Source organism: Pseudopipra pipra, chromosome Z, assembly GCF_036250125.1.
Source record: "Pseudopipra pipra isolate bDixPip1 chromosome Z, bDixPip1.hap1, whole genome shotgun sequence".
NCBI lineage: Eukaryota > Metazoa > Chordata > Aves > Passeriformes > Pipridae > Pseudopipra > Pseudopipra pipra.
Window position 1 is genome coordinate 53,518,600 of NC_087581.1, and position 24,162 is coordinate 53,542,761.

At 37.0% G+C, this 24,162-nt stretch overlaps 1 protein-coding gene across 1 annotated transcript in view; it reads right to left on the minus strand.

Moving 5' to 3' along the window:
• Positions 1-5,143: 5,143 nt before the first annotated feature.
• The window catches only part of RORB (RAR related orphan receptor B), a 143,894-nt gene continuing 124,875 nt past the window's right edge, over positions 5,144-24,162 (minus strand). Inside the window, exons 5-10 of the mRNA XM_064642886.1 lie at positions 23,861-23,982; positions 22,455-22,587; positions 20,447-20,554; positions 19,240-19,350; positions 14,140-14,252; positions 5,144-13,670 (exon numbers count right to left, since the gene is read on the minus strand). Of these exons, the coding sequence (XP_064498956.1) occupies positions 13,515-13,670; positions 14,140-14,252; positions 19,240-19,350; positions 20,447-20,554; positions 22,455-22,587; positions 23,861-23,982 (743 nt within the window). The 3' untranslated portion in view covers positions 5,144-13,514. The remainder of the gene's footprint in view (positions 13,671-14,139; positions 14,253-19,239; positions 19,351-20,446; positions 20,555-22,454; positions 22,588-23,860; positions 23,983-24,162) is intronic.

Consider the following 24,162-nt stretch of genomic DNA (forward strand, 5'->3'; position numbering starts at 1 on the left):
TTTAGTACAGCTGGGTATCCTTTAGCATGCAGCATTGAAGGTTAGGAGTGACAACTTTAAATCCTGATTTGTGAACAGCCACAGGTTCTCAGCATGCTGTTTCAGTGAAATCACAGAACTGCAGGATTTCCCCTTAAGGATGTAAAAGCTGTTACAGTTCAGACTAACCTGCACAGAACAAGTCACTCTGAGAGACTGGAAAAATAACTCATTGCAGAGACAGGAGTGTATTTCATTAACAACCGAAATGACAGCAAGATAATGAGGTAGTGATTGACAAGATAGTATGTGTTTATTTGATAACATCCGAAAACCTTACAGTAAAGACAAAGACAGTGCTTATACCTCAAAAGTGACAAGGAATAGCTAAATATATATACAGATGTCAAATCATCTGTTGCCTAAAATAAGTCAGACTCAACATTCCCAAAATATAGTGTTTAAACTTGTTGGTGTTCTCATTTTCCAGTAGGTTTCTCGGTTATCTATATAATAGCATGTTGATTTAGGTTTTGGAGACTGAAAAATGTTAATTTCTTAAAGCTGCATTTGTCTGCACAACTTTTGGCTGCTAAAATGTTCTGCACTTCCTGAAGGTACATGGGTAGCTACATTCAGGTAGTTATTTAAGCATATGTTTAGCTTTATTTTCATGGAGGAGGTCTTGATTTCTTTATATAGGGTTTGAGTTTAAAAAGTGCATCCAAGCTAATGCCACTAACTCGCCAGGGACTCTTCAAAAGTATGCCTTTCAACCTCCCCTATGTTATGAAACAGCAAGGGTAGAGAAGATCATTAATAATATGGCAGTAAAGGACCTCTAGAAGAGACAGAAATAGTGGCAGTTCAACACTCATAGCAGGCAAACACATGAGCTGAGGAACAAAAGGGAGAAATCTTCTATTCCCCCTCACATGTATGGGAGTGTCTCCAGAAATATTTAATATGAAGCACTGTGCACAAACATAGTTTGCAACCTGGAAAAAATAAATAATATTTCCTCCTTCTTTTGTATTGAGAAGATGGACATAGTGATTAGGGCAGTATGGCCTCTTACAGCACGTGAAGGTAGGATGAGCTGTCTCCTAACATCATGACCTTACCATCAGCTCTTTTATCTTCCATTTGGTATAACAGTGACTACACTGCCTGAGAAAAAATTGCGGAAGCAGTGGAAATTACAAACCCAATAAATGACAGACCTAACCTCTAAGCCAACAGTAAATTTCATTAGTAAGGGAGTAATATCAGCATAAACTTCACAGAGTTTAGTCATCAGCTGTCACAAAGAAGCATACTAAACCTTGCCTGTCATTTAGAGGAGTGTTGCAGAGCTTATCAACCACAACTGCAATTTTAGCGATGCTGTCTTTATAACTGAATGCATTTTTGAATGCCAAAATGCAACAAAAATAGTGGGATGGAGGATGCAATTTTTAAAGCCCTCCGAAGAAATTGCAGACAGATTCAGCTATTCAGCTATTGGTTAATTAGTTGAAATGGAAGTGTCTTACACAACAGCTTTACTAGGACTGGGCTGAATCTACTGATCATTGAAGTACCCTCTTAAGCTCTGTAATGCAGTTACTGTTGTGAGGATTTTGAAGGGAAATCAGAGCAATTATTTCTAAATCACTGATAGTGTCCAATCAATTTACTTTCATACATGCAAAATTCCAGGCTTTCATATGAAGTATGGATGTTGTGTGCTTAGACCTTCTATGGACACCTGAAAACCATCACAATTGCCCTAAGTTATTCAAAAAGTCCATATTCTGGAGAAAGATATGAGGAGCAGCAGGAGGAGGTCACACAAAGTATCCAAGAGCAACGCAAACAGGACCAGTGCAACTCTCTGGCCAAATACATTGAATCCTTACAGGTAGAATGCCTAGATGAAAGACTGCTCAGATTTTTCAAGAATCATAGCTACATACACACTTTTAATGCATGTCCGTAGGGTGAGATAATATTTTTACTAGACTGTTCAATATAATTGAAATTAAACCCTTCTGAGATCAGAGTCCCTTCATTAGGACTAATTGAACCTCTTAAGTCTCCTGTAAATCTCACTTCTCTCATATATGCATACCATTAAAACTACGATAAAACTCCTGTATAATTAGGAAAGTAGGCAAACATTTTCCAGGAACAGATGCAAGGCTTATAATACCAAAATTACAGCTCCACCTGCAACAGAATAAGTCAGTCTTTGTCCTCCTAAAGCTATGTGCAATCCAGTTTTCAAAGGGTTTTTTGCAAGATTTCTGATGTGTATGGGGGTGGAAAGTGAGATGAACAGTGAAGGAGTAAGAAGGAAGAGATGCAGAAAAATTGCTTAGCCAGATTTTGATTTATCCAATACAAATGCTGGACTATTTTTAGGATGTTGGTCACATTTCATGAGACGGTTACAAAGATGTTGCACAAAGTGCATGATAAGTCATGGTTGAATACATCTATGATACCTCATGATACATGGGTTTGTAATCAAGTGAACACCTGTAAGTATATAATTTTTCTGGAAATGACAGCTGTTGTTATTTCATGTTGTTTTGTAAAATGCATTTCACCATTGTCTTTCTTGAAAGCCTATATTTATTCATTTATCTTCGAGAACCTGCAATGTGCAAAATGTATACAATAGTTCATACTCATTAGAGTAAATCTGTTGTGGGCCTGTGAAGACTGACATTTACACTGACATTTAACCGACACAACAGTGTAGTAAGTTGTGCCCTGTCAGGCTTTTATATAATTGCGTTTCAAAATAATGTAAATACAACATTTAAAGTCCATTTATTTCATATGGCTAGTAAAGTGTTCAGCTTCATGATGTCTGAAATATGAATGTTTATATATTAATTCTCTATTACACTTGTCTGAATTTTTTTCAGATGACCACATTTCATTCAGGGAATACAACCATATTTTCCCCATAATTTCCATACCATTATCTTTTTACCCTCAGTCATTTTACCACAGATGCAACAAAACATTTAAACATATAGCTGGCTTTAAGTGTATGTATCAAGACTGCTGAAGTCAGTACACTATAAACATGTGCCTAAGAGTTTGCAAAATGAGGCCTTTAGGTACTGTCTTTTTAAATTTACTTTTACTTTGAATTTAGGGTCCTCTAAATGAAAAGACAGTATCTTTGAAAGGTACTATCCACAGCTTTGACAGCTAGACATACACAAACTTAAAAAAAAAGAGATATTTGTGATTTTAAATGCAGTGTGTTCTTTTAAATAAGGTAACATTCTGTTACATTACTGTGCAGTTCGCCTACACGCAGTTGTTTCTTGTGTTGTTTTGCTTTTCTGTGAGCTGAGGCTTTCCCCAAAATAAATAGAGGAATAAGTGAATAAGTATAGAGATTTCCATACTGAAAAAGGCACAGCTCTAATTTAAATTGCAAAACAGAGCCAATTTTGTTGTCAGTTGATGTAGCAACATGCTATATATTTAATTCTTTCATTAAGAGAAAAACTGAAAATAAGTATGGGCTCCTGATCATAGAATCATAGAATGGTTAGAGTTGGAAGGGAATCTTGAAGATCATCTGGTTCCAACCTTCCTGCTGTAGGCAGGGACACACGATGTTAAGGTTTTTCTCTTTTGGAAATGCACACATTGTACCTTTTCCTGACAGATATTTTGTTTAAATTGACAGAAAAAAAACAACTTAAAAAGCCCACAACAGAATTTATTTTCTTATAGTTGCTTTTTTCTTTTTTTTTTCATTTTGCATTAAAGAAAGGAATTTCATCAACATTGATTGTCATTTACAGAAAACATTCAAAAATTATGTGTGCATTATTATGGAATGCCAACAGTGTTGAACTAATAATTTACAGGACATAAAACAAAAATCTATTACATTCTAAAGTAATATAGAACCTTTTCATTTGACAGGGATGCTGGTCCTAAAAATTCATGATAAAAAATAAAACCCTTAATGGTCACTTACTAAATTAATCAGGTCGTCTTTTTACTCACAAACACATGAATTAGGTCAGTTATATTAAACAAGGGAGAAAGATCAGAAGAAAATTGCAGATGTAAAAATGCCAGATGAACTCTTGGCTCTGTTGAAATCAGTGAGCAGTTTGCTGCTGGTTTCAATGGAGCCAGATTTTTACCCAGTATGTCACGATTCATTTGCAGTTTTGCTTTTTGCACCTACAAGCCAGTTAAGATACATTATAGTTCTTACAGAGTTGAACATTAAAAAAAATAAATCAGTGTTGACTCTATGAGGCATTTGATTTTAGAAAGGAATTTTTATTCGTCTTTTGAGAGTGGTTAATTTTGATGTTATTAATATTTTATTAGATTGTTTATTATCATACTTCTTGACAGGCAATGCAACTCCTGTGATATCTACATTACCAAGAGTGGTAAACATGCTTACCAAGTAGAAAACAACACACCCCTAAAATTCAAATTAAATTGATTTACAACAATATAGCTACAACCAAGCACCAAATAGCTCAGGGCTTGGATCCTGGGTCTTAACATCTCACTTCACTCTAACAAAATGAACTGGAAATAGGATAAAAACATTAGATATTTGAAAGTGGGAAGTATATGAAAAATCATTTCTTCTCTTAATCCTAAAAGCAAGGAAGCATTTTTAGGAATATTTAAAAAATATTAGAAAGCTTCATTTAAATCTAAATATCTATCTTAATTATGTATTTTTTTTTATAAATTGGTAATCACAAAATACTAGCCATTAAAATCATATTTGGATGCCAGAAAAGCATCCAAATACTTTGTTTGTTATTTATGCTCCTGCCTGCATTATAGCTGTTGATAAACTGGACATAATTTCTTTTTTCCATTATCATCTTTAAAATGTGCATTTGGTGAAGATCAGTTATGGCTTCAGATTACAGCTAATAAGTGACCTGACCTCAAATTTGAATAAGAGATTAAAAGTATACAAAAATATTTTGCTTACTGGAAAGAAAGAAATGTTTCTATTAATATAATTCATGCCAGAAGGATTCATAAATCTATATGCTGTAAGGAAGCATTACTTGCTTACGGAACTTGTCTTCAAACCATATTAGTCAAATGCAGTCTGCAGGAATTATTACAATACTTACTGTACAGACTCACTGAGATCATGTTTCATTGACGGTCCCATATATTTTTTCCCCCCAGTTACAAACAGAAGCATACACTAAATATCAACAGCTGGTCAAAAGGCTTTATCTATTACAATCAGTTTCCATAAAAACTGAAGAGTACATTACACTTAAAGGAAGCAAGTACATAATTTGCTCTTTGATGTTTTTCCTCTTTAAAAAAAAACACATTACAAAGTCTTATGCTTAAACAGAGACATAGAAAAATCAGTGTATTCACTGTCCCAAGTTATTTACAGCAAAAATTACAGAGACAGCATACATAATATCAGACCTTCCACAAGCATATATTAAAAGTAATTACATTTGAAAAAATATTTTATTTGTCTTCTACATTTCTACAATACATAATCAGGTTTCTTTCTTCTTGTTTTGTTTGTTTAGTTTTTAAGTAACTTCTTTAGTGTTAATCAGATGAGGCAGAGAGTGCAGCTGTAAAATAAGGGATTTTGTTGCTATTCTGGTTCCTATATTATTTATATCATCCATTCATTACAACCCGAGTAATTAGTTTAACATGGGAATTATCTCACAGCGATTAGCATAAATCTCAAAATACCCAATGCATTTGATTTAGCTGAGTGTTAATATCGGCTTAGAGTTCAGTTGTGCTTTATTTGTTGCCACAAGTACAATCACAGAGCTGCTCCCCGTAGCGTACTAGAGGTCACATTGCAGTCACGCAAGAGGCAAGGACTATCATGGCTGGTTCACTAGCTATGCTACTCAGTGGCTTTTTAAAAATAAGTGCACGAATAAATCCCCATATACTGCACGAGAATGTGTGGTCCACACTCTGTAGGGTTAACTGATTATTAGCGTATCTTACTAACAACAAAACATCTTTTTTGCCTGATTCTGACATTGAAGTGACACATTAAAAAACCCACAAATGTAGTGCATCTGAATCTGAATCCCCAAAGTCAACAGCCTAATGTAGTTACTTTGACTTATTAAGCTGTGTGTCTAATCAAGACAAGTTTAAGTGCTTTTTTTTTTTTTTTTAACAAGCTGGTTTTATCTGGAACAGTCTTCAAGGTAAAGCCTGTTCTTTCCTGTTCTTGGTGGTTAACCATCCACCCTTGCTTGGTTTTGAATGCAGTTTCATTCTTGTTGCCCAAATAAGGGGCCAACATGTTCATAATATAGAAAACTAGGAGCCATTTTTTTAATTCTCTCCAGACAGAGTCTTAATTTAACATACTTTACTGCTGCCAATGTATAGTCATAAACACAGGCCTCAGCATTTTCTTGAAGCACAATTTTTTCAACAGCAGTATCTTCGTTCATAAATTAGCAGCTATAGCCAACAAATTCAACAAATATGCAAAACCACTGTGATATCTACATTAGATGAATTTTTTTCTTTATGTTATGGTACAGAAGACCACGTGCAAAGCAAATAATTTCTGCAAGTACAGTTACAAAGAAACACTTATAATTTACTTATTGCTGCTATATCCAATGATGTTTTCTTTCACTCTCCCAATGTGGTGTGACTGAATTGTGAGAATAATGAAAATATGTAAATGTAGTACACCATGTTACTGAACTCACTATGAGCAGCATTATCCTCGCCGCCTGCAGTAACACCCAGGAAATCTCTCTCTTTTCCCAAAGCATTTTATTCATTGCTTTATTCTCTCAACATAAAATGCAAAGATCACTTGGAGGACACCGACACAGCCATTGTGTCACTGGACATTCAGGCTACCTTTTTAGGAGAATTACTGATCTGTGAGCTACCACTGTAGAAATTTTAAGTCCCTTCTTTTCACAATAACTTTTGTCTGCAAACTGCATACACGAGTGGCTTTTATAGCTCCAAACCACTTCTGGGGTGATAAATTACTGGGATGTTGGGCTCATTGTTATACAGTTTTTCAGGGACAATGCATGCAGGGACAACACAGCTAAGTGAGGACATGAAGGAAAAGGAGGAAGGAGCCTGCTTCCTACCACTTGTGTGGAGCCTCCCTTGCAAGCTGCAGGTACAGATCAACTTTGAGCGCAAAGATGAGTATTTATCACTCAAGGCCTCATTCACTAGGAGCTAGGAGTAAAAGGAAAAGGAAAGAGAGACAAGATCCTCTGGCCAGAAGACTGTCTTTTTTAATGGGAAGGTATCATGCTAACAAGAATTTCAGTCACTTGGCCATGGCTCCCAACAATCTGAAAGATTAAAATATAAATTGAAATGGAACAGCTGGTAAAGATTATGATTGTGAAAACCTTGATGCACAGGGATGCTGGCCACTCCACCTCTTGAAGTTGTCCATCTGTCTTCTAGGCGTAGGGAGTTCAGAGGATGGAGGGAGTAGAAAACCATACATACTGTGATAATAGGAGCAATGCTCAGAGCTGATGACAACCTCTCGGTTGAAGACAAGAAATTAACTTAATGACTGGCAATCTAATTGACTGCAATTTATCTTTCTGTGTGTGTTCTTGTAATGACAAATACATAGAAAACGTGGTTTAAAGCTAGGGATAAGCACATTCCAAAATTTTAGGAAGTTCACTAGCACAGTATAAAATCAGATAATGTTTTCTTGAGGTGAGAAAGGGACTGATCGTACTATGAAGAAGCATTGCTACAGAGTCCTGGGCTAGCTATGATTCTGCATCCCTGAGAGAAAATGGTAGCTGTTAGCCACTTGCTCATACCTACTTGTTCTTTATAGTAATTTTTCTGTATCCTAGGTGGTGTTCCTATCACTGCTGACAAACTATCACTTATTCCATGTCTTAATCTTTCTTCTTATATGTCTGCAGCAATTTTGAGTATAAGCTCACATTAATGTACATAAACTCAGCACTCTTAAACTGCACTTTCTTTTGTCAGTTGTCTAAATTCAGTAACTTGTACAAAGCTCACTTATATTTTGTTTCCAAAAGGACCTTAACATCATGAGTTGATGGGTCAGTAGGACTCTGCTGACTGTGAAACAATGGGTGAAGTGAGATCAAGCTGAGGAAATGCTGACAGTGAATTCAGTTTATACCAATGTTACTTTAAATCACTGGCTTGAAAGCCTTGTCTGGGTCATGTTTACTTGGGCAGCTCAACCCATGCTCTTCAAAGCCTTTAACATTCTCTTCCTTATTCTGCTTTATTTATATAGCTATTTTTAGTAAAGAAATATCCCTGAGTGGCATAGAGTGCAACATTTGCATCAAGCAGTGATTGTCATTTACAAAGCGTGAAACTTAAAAAGAAGAGGAGGGGGTCTTCAACACACTGTTCCTAATGGATGTCAAAGACAGGAGTTAGTTTCTAGAGTGGAGGCAGAAAGTGCTGGAACAGGCTGGTAGGTGTAAATACACTGCTTTTTTTATGGCTAGGGAAAAGCAAACTGTTCTGTCTCAGGTTTCCATTTCATATGTACTTAGACATAATGAATTTGGACAAAAAAATCAACTTCCATGTTTCAGTTTGATCTTATTGCCAAGTCCTATATTCCTGAGATGTCCAACAGACAATGACTCCGAAACTAAGAAACACCTTCCAGGTTGGACCTTGGCTCTTCTGAAACAGCACACTCAGTGAAGAGTCAGGAGGGAGGAGGAGTCGGGGCACCTGAACATCTTTCAAATTACCTTTGAAGCACAGCTTCAGAGAGGTGGAAAAGTCAACAGGAATAGGACCCATCAGCTGCACATCTCTAACCAAGCTGCCTGACCAATTTATAAGACTGCTGAAGCCTTGGAGAAGTTCCCACAGCTTGGTGGTGGGAGATCAAGAGGCTAGCACAGAGGAGCAGCTTTGCACCCTCTTTGAGTAGAAGTTATCATATCAGAAATCCCTGCAAACTATCCCAAAGGGAACCATACATCCGTAGAAGCTGCCAGCATGACATTGAACAAAGAAAATCAAATAATAAAGTTCATCTTCACAGGCAGGTCTGGTAGCTGCTCCACCTGCAGCACCATAACCTGGCATAGGTATTGAAACAGCATTGGAGCCCAAGGGGTAACAGAAGAAATAAACGGAGCTGAAAACAATAACAGGAAGCATGAAGTCAAAACATTCCAATACAAGCATAACATCTGCCTTCTGCTCCACAAAACTCATAGGAGACCTCTTAAGGCTAAGGATGTCTGACCTTGTGATGGATTGAGCACCTTCTGTGTGGTGTTTACATGCCTCAGTTTTCAAGTGACTCTAGTTAGAGCCAAGGGAATCTGACAACTTGCAGAAGAAATTCCTAAATGCTGCCTATCACAAGTCAATCAAAAACCATATATTCCTTTCAGAAATAAGTTTGCTCAACTGAAGTGGCTTCTACTACCATGCTTCTTTTCTAGTAATTGCTAAAGCAATCTCTCCATTAGAAGGAAATACGAATCTTGTAATCCTTTAAACAAAGAGCAGGTAAGAGTGGTATTTACACCAAGATAAAGTCTTTGTGGTAGTATAATGGACAGCCGACATCTGCTTCCTCAATGCCAAGAATAATTTTGATTAATATGGTTCAATTATCGGACAGCAATGCTAGAAGTAGTAGCTTCAATATACGCTTTAAATATCCTTTTTTTATAGGTCCCAGGTTAATCAGTCATTAAAAAAGAGTCTCATTTGAAAAGCTTGTCACTAAAAAAATTAACAAACATTACTACAGAAAGATGTGACAAATTCTAATTTTGGATATTTAACTGAAGAACTTCAGGCACTACTGTGGACTAATGAAAGCCAAGACAAACTAAAATCAAGAACTAATATTTTCTGAAATGATTTTTTGAGTGAATTATGAAGTTATTTACTAAAATTCATGCTATTTTATTATTTAAAGTCTCAGGATAACTTGCATATGTGAAATCCAATATCAAGAATTTGAAATTTTGAGTGTAAATGACTATGTATCAAGACCAATCACAAAAATCCAGCCTGTAGCATGTGATCATTATCTGTTGTTCTACAGTCAGTCAATGAAGGGCAAAAGAAGTATTATAGCTACATGGCCAATCCCAAATCAGAAAAAATTAAATAAAATATATTTACAGTTACCACACTACAGTTACTATAAATAAATAATGTTTAAAAAGGAATTTTCATTTTCCAAATAAACAATAATGCTATTTGCTTAAATTCTGTAAAAGTAGTAATAAAAACAGAGTAAGATGCTGATAATTAACCTTATTGGAGGGTAAAAACCTGTTTGGCAATATTTGTAATTGTTTGTAGAGGCTAATGCCTATGAATGGCAATGAAGATTTTGTATGCTAGTGTCTTAATATTTTTAGGACAAAAGGCAAGAATCCATTTATATTCCTGAACTGGATATTGCTATCTTTGTGGTCTCTTACAAGTAATTTAACTTTTTTTTCTTTATTTCCACATCTTTAAAATGTGGCTACAATCATTACTGATTGAAAAGGTCATGAGGTTGGAGTGATTTAATAATAGTGCTTTAAGGATTAAAAGCCCTGCAGATAATGATTAAATAATGTCTTTTAAACTGGTGATCTCCATTTGGTTATCTTGACTAAGAAATAACTCAAAAATCTCAAGGAGCAATTAGCTTATTTGAAAAGAACAAAATGTTTTCAAGATGTAAAATGCAATTGTGGAGGACTGTTTATAAACATGACAAACCTCTTTATTAGTTAGCACTATAAACAGTAGTATTTATTCACTTATTCTGTATTTCTGTGGATTGGTTAAATATGTTAATTTTGATATACTGAAAATAGATTTATAATATATTTCAAACAAATATATATGTATGTGTTCTTGTGTTGGAAAAGACAAGGAAAACACGACTTCCCTGCAGTTAAAACTGAGCACTTCTAGAGTTCAGTTTGGCTCATTTTTTTTCCCAAATAAATCCACACAAACAGTAGACAGACACAGTTAATTAAGTTTTTTGATATTAAAAGCAAGTGGAATTGTGGTCCTTTTCATGGATTTGCCATGCAAAAGGGGCTGCAAACAGATAAATCACCTTATAAAGGAATGTCAGTCTTAGAGTGGTATAAAAAAGCATCTAGAGCAATGCTTTATTATGTTAATTGAAGACATTTTAATGTAATCATTAGAGAAATGTGCTCTGAATTTGGAGCAAAAAAAGATATTTTAGTAATTGCTATTCTATAGGATTGAATAATTTTGAAGAGAATGTCATATTTGCAACAAAATTCTCAGCACAACTAAATCTGCTGTGCAGATTTTTTCTACATTGTAATGGACCTACAGAGAAATATTTATTAGCTGAGAGTTTGTAACCACTCTTGTACCTGTTCTGACATTGCTAAAACAGAACAAACAAATTGTGATGTTGTCTAGACTCGATTCTACCACGAAACCTGTATGCAAACTTGCAAACTGACTGATGAAACTCAAGGGAAAACTCCACGAAATACTTGGAATAGCCAGTGAATTATTTGGTCATGCAGAAAAGACAAGATTGAGACCAGAGCTCTGCCAGTCATTAAGTTATTGCTACAACAAACCAAGTTTCTGCACCCACCCTAGGGCCCACCTCTGTCCCTGGGGGCTGCCTGTGACACTGTCCTGCTGTAAATCTGGGCAGATGGGTGGGTTCTTTGGCCTCCCTGCCAACATGCTTCCCCTTGCCTTGCCTCAGATTGCACTGCTCTATGGTTTGAAATAAAGAAAGGTATCTGCTTGTGATCCTGGCCTCACTTCCTTTCTTCTCTACTGGCTGCTGCTTCTTATTTGTGCTCTACGCCCTCCGCTGGCATCCCAGGAGGAGACTTCTCTGGAAAAGTTCACAATCGGTAAAAGGGGTGGTAAAGAGAGTTGTAGCAGAAACTGAATCCCTCTTCTACAGCTAAAAAGTCTGTGTTTTGTATCACTGGCAGAATTCAGATACATGAATCATGACTGCTAATTAACTTAATTAATCCACAAGATTAAGTCCATGGCAGCCTTCCACTCCCCTCTGTGTTTGCCTTTGGTTTTACAAGCAAATGCACATACAGTCCATTCAGAGGCAAAAAGAAAGCCCCAATGCTTTGCTCCTCTCCTGAAATGAGCCTAAAATAAATCCTTATATGCATATATATAGATACAGTTATATACATACAGATACATACATACATATATGCGTTTAAAACATACATAGATGCATGTGTGTAATGGAAACTCAGTTCCATCTAGATGATGACTCTCAGAAACAGTGGTAGTTATATTGTCCTTTGTAACGACCATGGACTTTGCCCACTTTGACTTTCCTCCTCCTTTCCTCCCTTTCTCCCTCTGCCACTACTCTTCAGAGCCATATTTTAGGCTTGCTGTGGTTTTCACTGAGCTTATGACCTACCTTTCTAATGAGTTCAGCAAAAAACAAACCAAGACTTGAAACTACTTTTCAAAGCAATATATATAAAATAAAATGTGTGGAATCAGAAAAATGTACATATGAGATAGTCTACATTTTTACTCCAGACACTTTACTAACATCAGGTCCTAGGTTCACTTTTATATATGCTCTATCCCTGCAACAGTGAGAAAATAGAAAAAACCCAACTACTCCTTTCTCCACTAAAATCATCCAGACAAGGCTTTTGAACCATTGTTACATTCCTGATGTTTGATTTACACACAGTACACATGCACTACATTATACATATCTCAGAAGTGGTCCTGTCATTACACATTGGCAGCTGATAATTTAACTCTTGACTGGCAAAGCAAATCTTGATTGCCCAAAATAAATCTAATACATTACTTGGAGATTAAGAAATACATTACAGCTGGGCTGAGCATCCTTTAAATGTAAGCATGTGATTTTTAAGCTACAGCATGTATGCATATAATACCTACATATATATATCTATCTATATATTTATATATATATATAAGTATATAGCACATATATATATGTGTGTATTCCATATATGCACCATAATTTCCAAGACAGTTACAAATTTCCACATGCATTAAACTATCTAAAAACATAGAACTAGGCAATCTAATAAGTGGAATTTTCTTAAATAATATTTGAACAATAAACAGCAAGAGTAATACTGCAAAGTACTGCTCTATTCTCATGTATATCTACAATAAAATTCTAGGAACAGCTGTCTCCCAAAACATCCCCCAATAAATGTAAATTAAAAAAAGGTAACACACAGTGTCCTAAATCTGTATAATCATTGTCAGTTAAAAAAAAAAAAAAAAAAAAAAAGAAAAGAGAAAAATGACATCCCCACTCAGAGTTGCATATTTACATTCTTCAAACTGTAGCGGTGAAAAATAATTCTATTAAGTGCAGGACATTCCTAGTGTTGCAGTAGTGACATTTTTAATAAGTTCTTCATGAAAACATTTCTTTTTGTCTTAATAGTGATGCATTCCATGACTACGTGAAAATTCTATTATCCCCTTCACTTGCAGCCAGTGGTTGAGTCTGGATTGAAAAGCTCCTTGTATAATGGAGGAAACAGTGTGTTCACTATGTCTGGATGAGATTGCTTAAACACTTGTAGTTTCTCTCCGTGCAAGTTGCAAAGTGCAGTAATTGTTGGTATCTTGGCTATTAACTGTGTGACATTAAAAAAAAAAAGGAGAGAGGGAAGAATCAAATTTTGTATAAATTACAGTTTCCAAAATGAACTGTTAGCATCTTGCTGAATAACTGAATGCAATATTCTAAGCCTCATCAAAAGTACCCATCCAAAAGATAAGACATTTTTCTTACCGTAAAAGCCTAAAAACAATTGTCCCAGAAGTTTTAGCCAAGTGCCAAAAATGCATTTAGAAGGAGAGTTATTTTTTTAAGGCAGTCTCATTCTTAATAGGGTATCAATTAAAAAGATTAGAATTTTGAAAAAAAAATGGAGTAAGAAGAAATAGGGACAAGCATCAAACAAGCCTGTCTCCTCCTAAGCATTGCAAGCACACAGTGCACTACTTTTATCTTACATTAATGTGGTAGTACATGCAGAAACGGCTACAGAAAGAAAAGAGTCATGATCAAGAAGTGTTCGCCTTTTTGTTTTAACAACTTACCTTTGTCAGTGTCTCCTCATCAAGGTGGTTCTTCTGGATCACATGTTGAAGTGCAAAGTAAATCTTTTCCTGAAGCTTCTGGACCTTCCTTGGCTCTATTAACCAGGCTCGATCTGAGAAAAAGGAAAACAAAAGGTAAAGAATGCACAGATGTGGGGCATGCTCGTGGTGCACACAGTGTGCCATGCTGGCAAGCATTCACAGCAATCGTAATTCCCACGAGGAAGGACTGCATGGTAATGAAGACATGGTTTCAGAGGCATTGACACATTAAAGGATCACCTGAGTGTTTAACTAACATACACAAAACATACAGGAACATAATGTTGGCTCTGCATCTCTTTATTTAAAACAGGATGTTAGGTATAAAGATGGGAATAGAAATGAAACATGGCCCAACCACTTTATTATTCTCTTTTGGTACAATCGATGTTCTTCTAACTTTATAGTGGCAAGGTGATAAACATGTATGTTGTCTCAGTGTCTTAATACACAAATAATAAACATTGATCAAAACAGTTCTTTGAAAATAAGAGAATACAATTATTTAAATAAAATATATCTCATTATTTACTAGGCTAAAATTTTGAGACCAAATATATTCTACATAAAAAAATGGCTTCCTTCAAAAGAAGTTCTTTAATAATTCAAAAAAAATTATGAGCTGTTGATATGCCTCGAAGTGCAAATTTCTCATTGTTTAAAGATATTCTCCTTTTAAACAACACAAAATAGAAGATTATTTGGGAGAATAACAGTTACAGATACAGATGTTTAAAACCCATATGGCTTCTATTGAACTCCAAGCCCAAGTGCAGGAGGTTGTCCTTAATATCTATATTTTCACAAGTCATAACTTCTGGAAAAAACATAAAGAAAGAGAAGTAGCAGACCACAAGGCAGTCCAAAATTATTAATACAGTGTGTTCGCAGCACCACTGAACTTTCTGTTTTCCCATGCTACAAATTTGTTTCTTCCTCCCCTAATCCAGACCAATTATTTGGTATAGATTTTAGCTTTCAAATAGGAAATACGAAAATTTATTTTATCACAAGGCATGAATCTTCATGTGCAAATTGAAAAGTACAGGAAAAAGTCCTTTCACTTTTATAGCTCTTTTACACACAATCCCCATCACTAAAATAACCCACAGAAATTATATAAGTCAACTGCTTCAATGAGCACAGATGCCACACAGGCTGGAGCCAAGCAGCATTTCATCACAGGAGGAAAACAATTCTGTCATTTTTCTGACTCTCTGTGGAGAGGGGTGTATGAAAAGTGTTCACTGTCAAGTACTATGAAAAGAGACAAAACTCAACCTCAGCTACTTAACGGATGATCAGGAAAAGAAAATAATCTTTATGCAAAGCTTAGAGAATCATGCTGCAGCCAATGGATCCTGTGCCATCAGTGGCCGTAGAAACAGAATTAGCTGAGAGCACGTGCACCGTCTACACAGTAAGCACACAGTAATATTCAGACTTCACAGGTTAGGTGCCAAAATTTACGCTATTGAAAAAAAATGTCTTTCAACAGCGTTAAATTAATGCCTATTGTGGCAATCTAGAGCTAAAAAGATTTATCATAGAGGCCTACCCTTAAAGTATTTACCTTTCCGTCACAAAAATAAGCTTAAAAATAGACTGAGACAGCTAGAGGATAGGTTTAATCCCTCGTCTGTCATGAAGCATGTTGTATATTGCACAAGAGTTCTTTAATTCATGACAAGAGCTAGGTAAAACTTTTATAATGGATGCTAAGATTGTCTCCCAAAATGTGGTTTCTACCACCTGAAATGTGATTTCTACCATCCGCAAATTTGGCTGGAATTTCCCAAGTAACTCTAGCTATATTCACAATAGTTCAGGAAAAAGTCAATAGATGAGTGACTACTCATAAAGGAAGCAGCACTTCAGCTACATACTTTTCCTTTTAAGTGTTGAACTTGTGTATCTTTAAGGAGTGCACAGCCCACTACATTAGATAATAGTGTAGGAAAGAAAATGTAGAAAGTTTATAACACTTGCTTTTTCAAAAACTAAAATGGAACGAAGGAACATGGCAAGTCAGAATTTCAGGAGAGGGATTGGCATATGGGGGCAGCCAGGTTAGCATCTTACCACCTTGCTCTGGTAAGTTTGCAAGTAGAGATGCCTCTGCAACTTTTATGGACTCTCATATTGTTTTAATTTCTGAAATCAGAAATCAAGGTAAAGAATCACCTTCAAGCAGCGTGGTTACATATCCCAAAGTGGAAAATCTGGATTTGTGCTCTGAATTAGATGGAAAATGGGTCTGACACTGGGCTTTGCAACCTTAGCAAATCTATTAGTGGATGCTCTTAGGTCCCTTACTCACTATAGAACCACTCTGTTCTCTGTAAACTGCCCAGACACTGAGATCAAGGGCACAAGAATCACCTTTCAAGTGGTGACTTCTGTAGAAAAGAAACTTGAATATGAATACTTCCCATAAGGAAACTTTGTAAGCTTGTATTAGTTGATGGAAGGTCTGGTGCAAGTACTTCTGTGGTATTTCCATGATGAAAGTCTTTATTGTGAAGAAACCAGAGCATCTAGTGTGGAAGGAAATATTTATTTCTCTATTGTTTACTGTTATCATTTTTGTAAGAAAAGAAAAGGCAAATTTCAATGTCAGTTCAATCTGGCTATTTTCCCTTTCTTCCCACTCTCAGTCCAAATTTGCTGTCTTTTTATGGACGAGAGACTGCTTTCACTCATGTACATGCTGCTGTAGCCCACCACTTTCTTACTGTGTGTTTTATGACTAAAGTTACACATCCTTACAGACTACAGAAATAAGCAGTCTGAATGAATCAAGGACTTTTGCTTCTTTTATTCTCTTTTTTAAAAAGGAATAGGACATACCGCATGTATCCTCTTGCTTGCAAACTAGAGGGCCATATATAGAACTGCAGAAATTAATCAGAATTTTTATGTCCACTTGATGTTTTCCAGGAGCAAGCACATCTCTCTGTCACCCTCACAGCTTTGGTCTTTTCAGACTGAGGGAGGGCTGATAAGCAGGGACCCACAAGGGCACTGCAAGTCCACTTTCCCAGAGGAAGTCAGGACCTCTGGGGGAGAGTGACAGGCAACTCTCATGCCTGCACATAGCTGGGACACTTTTGAGGTGGAAATGGTCATTGTTTTATCTCTGCAATATGCTGGCCCAACACCATGAAGAGACACCAGCTCCACTATTTCACCTCTGAGCAGATGATGGTAAGAACTCCTCAAAGTCAAACTAAAAAGGAGAAGAGTCCTTTCAGTAGGTGTCATTAATGATGAGAATGAACGTGTTGACACCATCTGTGCTAGTCTAATTCTGACTAACATAATCTATACCACAGATGCGCAAAAGGGCAAAGTGACCTAGAGGGAGTATTTAGCAGAAAAAGCTGGAAAAATAATTCATGGTGTTATAGGTGATAAATCTGAGAGGGGAATTTTTCTTCCCCCTGTCCCCCCACTGTAAGAAAGACGGAGGCTGAATGGAAAAAAAGGGTCAATTAGGCTTACAAAAGAACCTAGCTGGCCAGGCCACATTCCTAACTGATGGCCCAACAGAGGGTGGGGGGAGAGGGGAGGAGTTTTGGGAGGGGGTGGCTGGTTCTGCTTGGAGGGGAGGAAGCAGACTGTGGAGTTCTCTCTCAGGGACGGAGACAGGCTCTGTGTCTGGGCACTTTTGGAGAAAAGGCCTGGAAGCCGGTCTTTCTGGCTTTTTGTCCTGGTGAGGCATGACCACCGGCCCTGATCGGCTCACACGCTGCCTCGTGTGTCCAGCCAGGACCTACTGGGTTTTCATCGGAGAGTTGCGTGTCCACAGGAGAAAAGGGAGGAGCCTTGAGACACCGTCATCTGAGATAACAGTGAGTCCTGTGGGGGTGAACTGCTTTCCTTTCCCCTTTCTTCCATTGGGGGAAGGGTCCCCATTTTCTTTTCGGCTCCTCCCGCGACCCGAGACACCCCCAGACCTGTCCCTGTGTGGTGACCGCCAGAGCCCGACAGCGCCCCCTGCAGGGCAACACCGAGCACTGCAGGCTCTGCACCTCCAGTGATCCAACAGCGCCCCCTGCCGGCCGGGATTAGAACTGCGCTGAAGGACAGAGAAGTATCCAGACCTTTTCTTTTGTTTGAAGGGGACTTTTGGGTACAGGACTATTGTCTAGTTGTTTTATGTTCTGTTACTGTTCTTGCCAACATACATATATCTTTTAATAAAGGGTTGTTATTTCTTCTGTTTTTTTCCACACTTCCTCAATTAAAGCCCCTTAATTTTGAATTTACAATTGCTGAGAGAGAGAAGTTTGGTCTATCTCATAACTCATCCTCTTTAGCAAACATTCCAGTCTCTTCAAACTGAGACACATGGTGAGGTTTTTTGTAAGGCCTTTCAAGAGGTTACCCTTGGAGGAAACTGGGTGTCTACATTCCCTGAGGTATACTTAAAAATCCCACACTAAACCGTGAGCTTCTCTGCTAGATCCACCTTTTGAGTCAACTTAATCACAAAAGTCTTTTCTGTGGTCAGCCAGCCATCACTCACTTAAATGCATGCTTGCCTGTGCAGAATTATAATATGAAGACATAAAAAGAGCATGTTGCACCTCTGATCACACCATCTCACCTGGAATTTAATTCAGACAGGACCTCGTATAGATTTTAACTGCTCATGTTCTTATTCCTACAGAAAAAGCCCATCATAGTTATGGACCTTATAACCTGCTCGGAGCTGTGAGGTTTGTGTTCCCTGAGAAAGTCGGGAGGAACATAAATCTCCTCGAGTACCATGTTTCTCTGTATGTGGTCTGGAAGAACGTCAGCCTGCACTGCTTTTTCACACAATCCTGCTCCATGTCTGTTACCCCACACTTTGGATCTACTTCCAATATGTGTAATTCCTGCTGGTCTACAATGAGACAGTGAGGTGTATTTGGGGTAATTCAGGTATTCTTCCACTGCTTAATACATTGCTCAACATTGCTTAATACAGCTTAAACACCTATTTAAGTAGGTAGAAATAAAGGTGGGCAAAGAGGAAAAAAACCTGTGGTGTTTGGAATGAAAAATTACCTGGTGATATCAGAACAGCAGATGAAAACAAGGCAATCTCCTCCTCAGTCAGCTGTAAGGAACATAAATTCTTTGCAAAGTCAAACGCTTCATTTACCAGATCATCAGAGCCTGCAGACCAAAGAGGACAAAATCAATGCTAGAAATTAGCTCTTTAACCTGCTATGAGAAAGGATTGTTTTTGTGACAAAAAGGTGTGAGTGAATGTCTGCCTTTCATTAACTATTAAAATTCCACCAAACCTGAAAATGTCACTAAAACATACATTGAAGCAAAAAAATTATCAAGAATTAGGGGCAAGTACAAAAATTGCAAAGACATCTTAGAAGAGAGTACTATTTTCCCAATGTGGAAAGAATTGCTATTTCTAGATAGATATTAAATCTAAGAGGTATGAAAGACCAGCACTAAATAATTTTCCCATATATAATTTTACTAATTATCAGTAAAAATACTTATGAAAATTTGTGAAAACATCATAAAGACCAAAATAAATCAACCAATACGCATTCATAAATGCTTTTAACTTGTAAAGAGTGTTTTGTGTATGATATCCAATAAGAAAAATATATACTAACGTGATATATATATATTTGAAGGAAATATCTCAAATCTTTGACTTTGGTCCTGAATAAATTTCTGTTAATATCAGTTGGATGGGCAAAACACATCCATTTAACTATTAACATTTCAGGTAGCACTCAATATCATGTTAAGAAATTAAGTAATTTTTTTCAATAAATGAATATAAATGAACTTAAAAGTTTTAGGCAAAACAATACTTTAGGAAAGTCCTTGTCTATATTTCATAGCAGTTCATCATTTTAGTCACCTCACTGCTGGGGCTAAAGTTGCCTTCTGCAGGACACAATTAGTGGCAGTGATTTGATATATCAAGCACAACTGAACAGTGAAGGTAAACAGCTTTGCTCCTGCCATAAACTCATGTTTTATCAAAACTTCAGATGGCAAAGAAATCCATTTGAAAAAACCCTGATGCTGCTCTTTTTTATTAGAGAAAAATACCTATCACTGCTAAGAGCTAGTGGACTCACCTTTTTTCGTTTTCTGTTCCAGCCTAGACATTTGGAGGCTTGGGGATTCAGCATTTACTGGAGATTTTCATTGTGGGTCACTATTTTCATAAAGACAAACCTCTCGCTATGTGGGTCAATGTAATTGGTTGAAAAGAAGAAGAGCAACATACCCAAAGCTTTAAACATTTGCATTCCTCCATACTTTCCTTCAAACAGAACAGTATTGTTGAGTGGGTTGAAGGCACGGCACATTCTCACCAAAACCACTTCCAAGCAGCCTATCAGACAGAAAAAAGAGCAAAGAAACCATATATTACTGTCTAATATCAGAGTGTAGGAAATGTCAAGAAGATATTTAGGAAGACATGAGTCATCAGCAGGGATAGACACTCTTTGGAGACATCTTGATTATATGCCTCTGAATGGCAGAAAAATATTTGTCTGCTTTGAATGTAGAAAGGGGTCATTTATGGTCCAGTCTAACCACCTTTTTTTTCAGTTGACTTTTTCCCCCTTTGCAGCAAAAAAAATTCCCCAGCCTGGACTAAGTCCCCAGGCTGAGTTTAGACCTGGGCAAATAATTTCAGTTTGAAATATTTTATCCTTAAAATTAGGCATTTATTGAATCTTCTTTTTGATAATTAAACCTTTTTTTTTAATACCAAAAACCATCTTCATTCAATCTGTATAAAAATCCCACCTTAATTTGACTGGAGAGGGAGATCATCATAAAGCATTTTCAGAGAGAAAATAAAAGTTAAAGCTCTGTCAAGATCATCCCTAAAACAGGTTTTACTTTAATTTTCCTTGTTTTGGTTTGGTTGGATTTTTTTTGATTTCTTTTGTTGTTTTTGTTGTTGTTGTTCTGGTTGTTGATTAGCCAAAGGAAGACTTCTTTTTTATTCTTTATTTTTGCATATTATTTCCTAACTGCAAAATATGCAGTTGGGAAAATGAAAGGAAACATTTTAAACATGCCTTAACTAAATCCAAATGTCATGTAAAATGAACTCTGAATCTGAGGATTCTTTTGCAAACATGCTTTTGAGAGAGAAGTTGTGACTTTCCTGCTCAGTGTTAACAGCGAAACAGAAAATGAAACCTGGCATATCTTTATATGCTAAAACTTAACAGTGTTTTCTGACAGTACAGTCAAATACGTCTTTTCCCGAAGGTGTAGTTGTGTTGTTAGCTTTGCCAGTCAAAAGAAGGAAGTTTCCTAGGGGTGCACCGGTATCTAGAGAATTTTCAAAATTAGTACAAGATTTAAAAGAATAGTTTTTGTGCTACAACTCCCTTTTTCCAGAAGGTTGTCTGTATGTTCCCAGGGTCTCTGTATCACTTCCCTTTGCACCTGTGCCCACCATCAGAGTCCAGCCCCACACCGAGCTGCAGTCTTTTGTGTACAGAATATTGAATCACGCGGGCTTTCAGCCTTAAGGAAGAGATCTCTCTTGAAATAGGAAGACTTAAGCTTTAATGAGCCGCCTCACACAGTATCCTGCCTTTTACATTTGAAGGGAGCAAGAAACTGATATGACAGGGTAAATGTAATTAATTACCAGTTGCGGTTCTTGTGGTTCACTTGGTCATGTCATTTTGTCCTCCTGAGTTTGGCAGTGTTACTGCATAGTCATGATAAATCTTGTCATGATTTTTCCAGAGGACAGAAATTACCAAGTTCCTTGACAAGTAAGGAAAGCCTTTTCCCCCTTGCCCTTATGCACACACACATGCAAACCTGGCATCCACAGAGAGCATGGCTGGAGCACACTGCTGTAATCTGTTCTCATTTATTCTGAAATCAACTGGCACCAGCAGGGATTTTCCCTCCTGTGCAAAGGCTGTAGGGTATTTCTGTAGTCTCATTAAAAAGATTAGAGATGACCATAGAGGCAGGCCTGAGTGATTTCATGGAGTGGCAGATGACTGATTGGACCAGCTCAATTTGCAGGGTCCTTCCACCACATGTCAAGTTGGAGACTGCAGTTTTTGCAATGGTTATGTGTATGTATGTACTTAATAACTACAACTGACTGTAGAGGGAAGGAGATTAGAAGGCAGTAACATGACTAATGTGGAAAAATACAGAAGGGTTAATGAAAGAGAGTTAGGGGTCTGTTAGGGCCCCTTCAAACTGGGTGCCAAACCAGTCCCAAGCCTCTGGTGTTTACCCACCTGACTTAAGGAGGAGAATTTGGTCATTCTGGCAGAGCTCCATGAAGCCTGTAATGCGCTTTGCAAACTCCACCACATACTGGATAGCATGGGTGATCTGAATGGCACACTGCTGCCACAGAGCTTCTCTGGTCTTCCGGGAAACCACACATGAAAAAGCAAAGTGGTGAGCAAGCAAGTACATCAATGCATTAAGTTCTTCAGCTAGCCTTGCAGAGGAACTCCCCAGACTCCATTCCCATTCCCAGGCAGAGCTAGCAGCATCTCTGCTTCTCAATGTACCCAGCACTTTTCATTAGAAGGCTGTTTTCACAAGCTGATTGCACCAGTCATCTGAACTCTGGCATTTCCTCTTCAAAGGAGCAGAATGCATTGCCCCACGTTAAAATGTGGTTCTAATGTTGGCTTTTGTGCAGGATAGCAGCATAAAAAATGCAATCATCCATCCCAGAGTACACTTAGGTAAGAAGTGGCAAAATGCTATTAAGTTATTCAACAGAATATTTTTGCTAGTTGAAACTTAAAGTAATATATAATTAAAATATCATTGCCATCTGGAAATGGATTACACAAAAATTTGATTCCTTGATAATAATTTTCCTTGCACACATACACATGTAAACATACATGGATGTTCTTTTGTTCCTGCTAATTCTCCCCAGACCCTCAGATTTCAAAGAACAAGCTGGAGTCCCTCCTGTCTCTTACCTGACCAGCTAATGTGCCAACTGAACTCTGACCAAAGACCCATTGCTAATGAAACTAGTGCAAGTGCCACAGAGATTTCTGTTGACTGGACTACACCTGAAGAGGTATCAGTGAAAAACAGACTGAACTTGACCCGAGAATTGCAGAGGCAGAGCAAAAATATAGTGCAATGAGAACAAAAATACAGTGCAATGAGAACAAAAATATAGTGCAATGAGATGATTTTTCCACCCAATCTTGAATAGCTTCAATTTAAGGAGTACTTTCAGTTTGTCATTATCTATTGTATATAAGTGACAGATATTTGTTATTTACATAAAAAGCAGACATGTTTTTAAAATTATAAGGAAACAAAGTTATATTGTCTTATTTTCTTAAAATCCTTAAAACAACGAATCCAGTCGTGATCACAATAAAGTCAACTGAATTTCTGCATAAGGTTTAGATCTGTTATAACAAAAATGGAAAACTGAATTCCATGACTGTACATAAGCTTCAACATTAGCAAATATGTCCATATGCTGGAAAGCTGCTGCTTCTTTCTGTGAACTGTCACTCCTTTGCTTTCAGTAACCAGTTCCTCAGAGATATTTAGCAGCCTATTTTCACTTACATGAAACTCATCAGTGTATTCTTGCCAAATAAATTACACAGTTAACAATTTCAAGCAGCAGAAAAAGCATATTACAGGACTGTACCTTGCTCTGGTAAACCTTAATTTCTTCATATGTGTGGGTTTGCCATGCTAGCTGATGTAATTCTTCCATTGTATATTGACATGTCTCCAAATGAGATTTAATGATATTCTGTGCAATTCGATCTGTGAAGAGGAGAATAAAACACAGTGAACAGTGATTTGCAACAGCAAAATGTTGAAAACATTGAAATTGTTGGAAAATGCGCATTAACAGAATTAATCTTTTCTTTCCAATGCTACCTTTCTCTTATTTTTTTTATTTATGAAGATGATTATTGTAAAATGTTTCATTATGCCAAACCA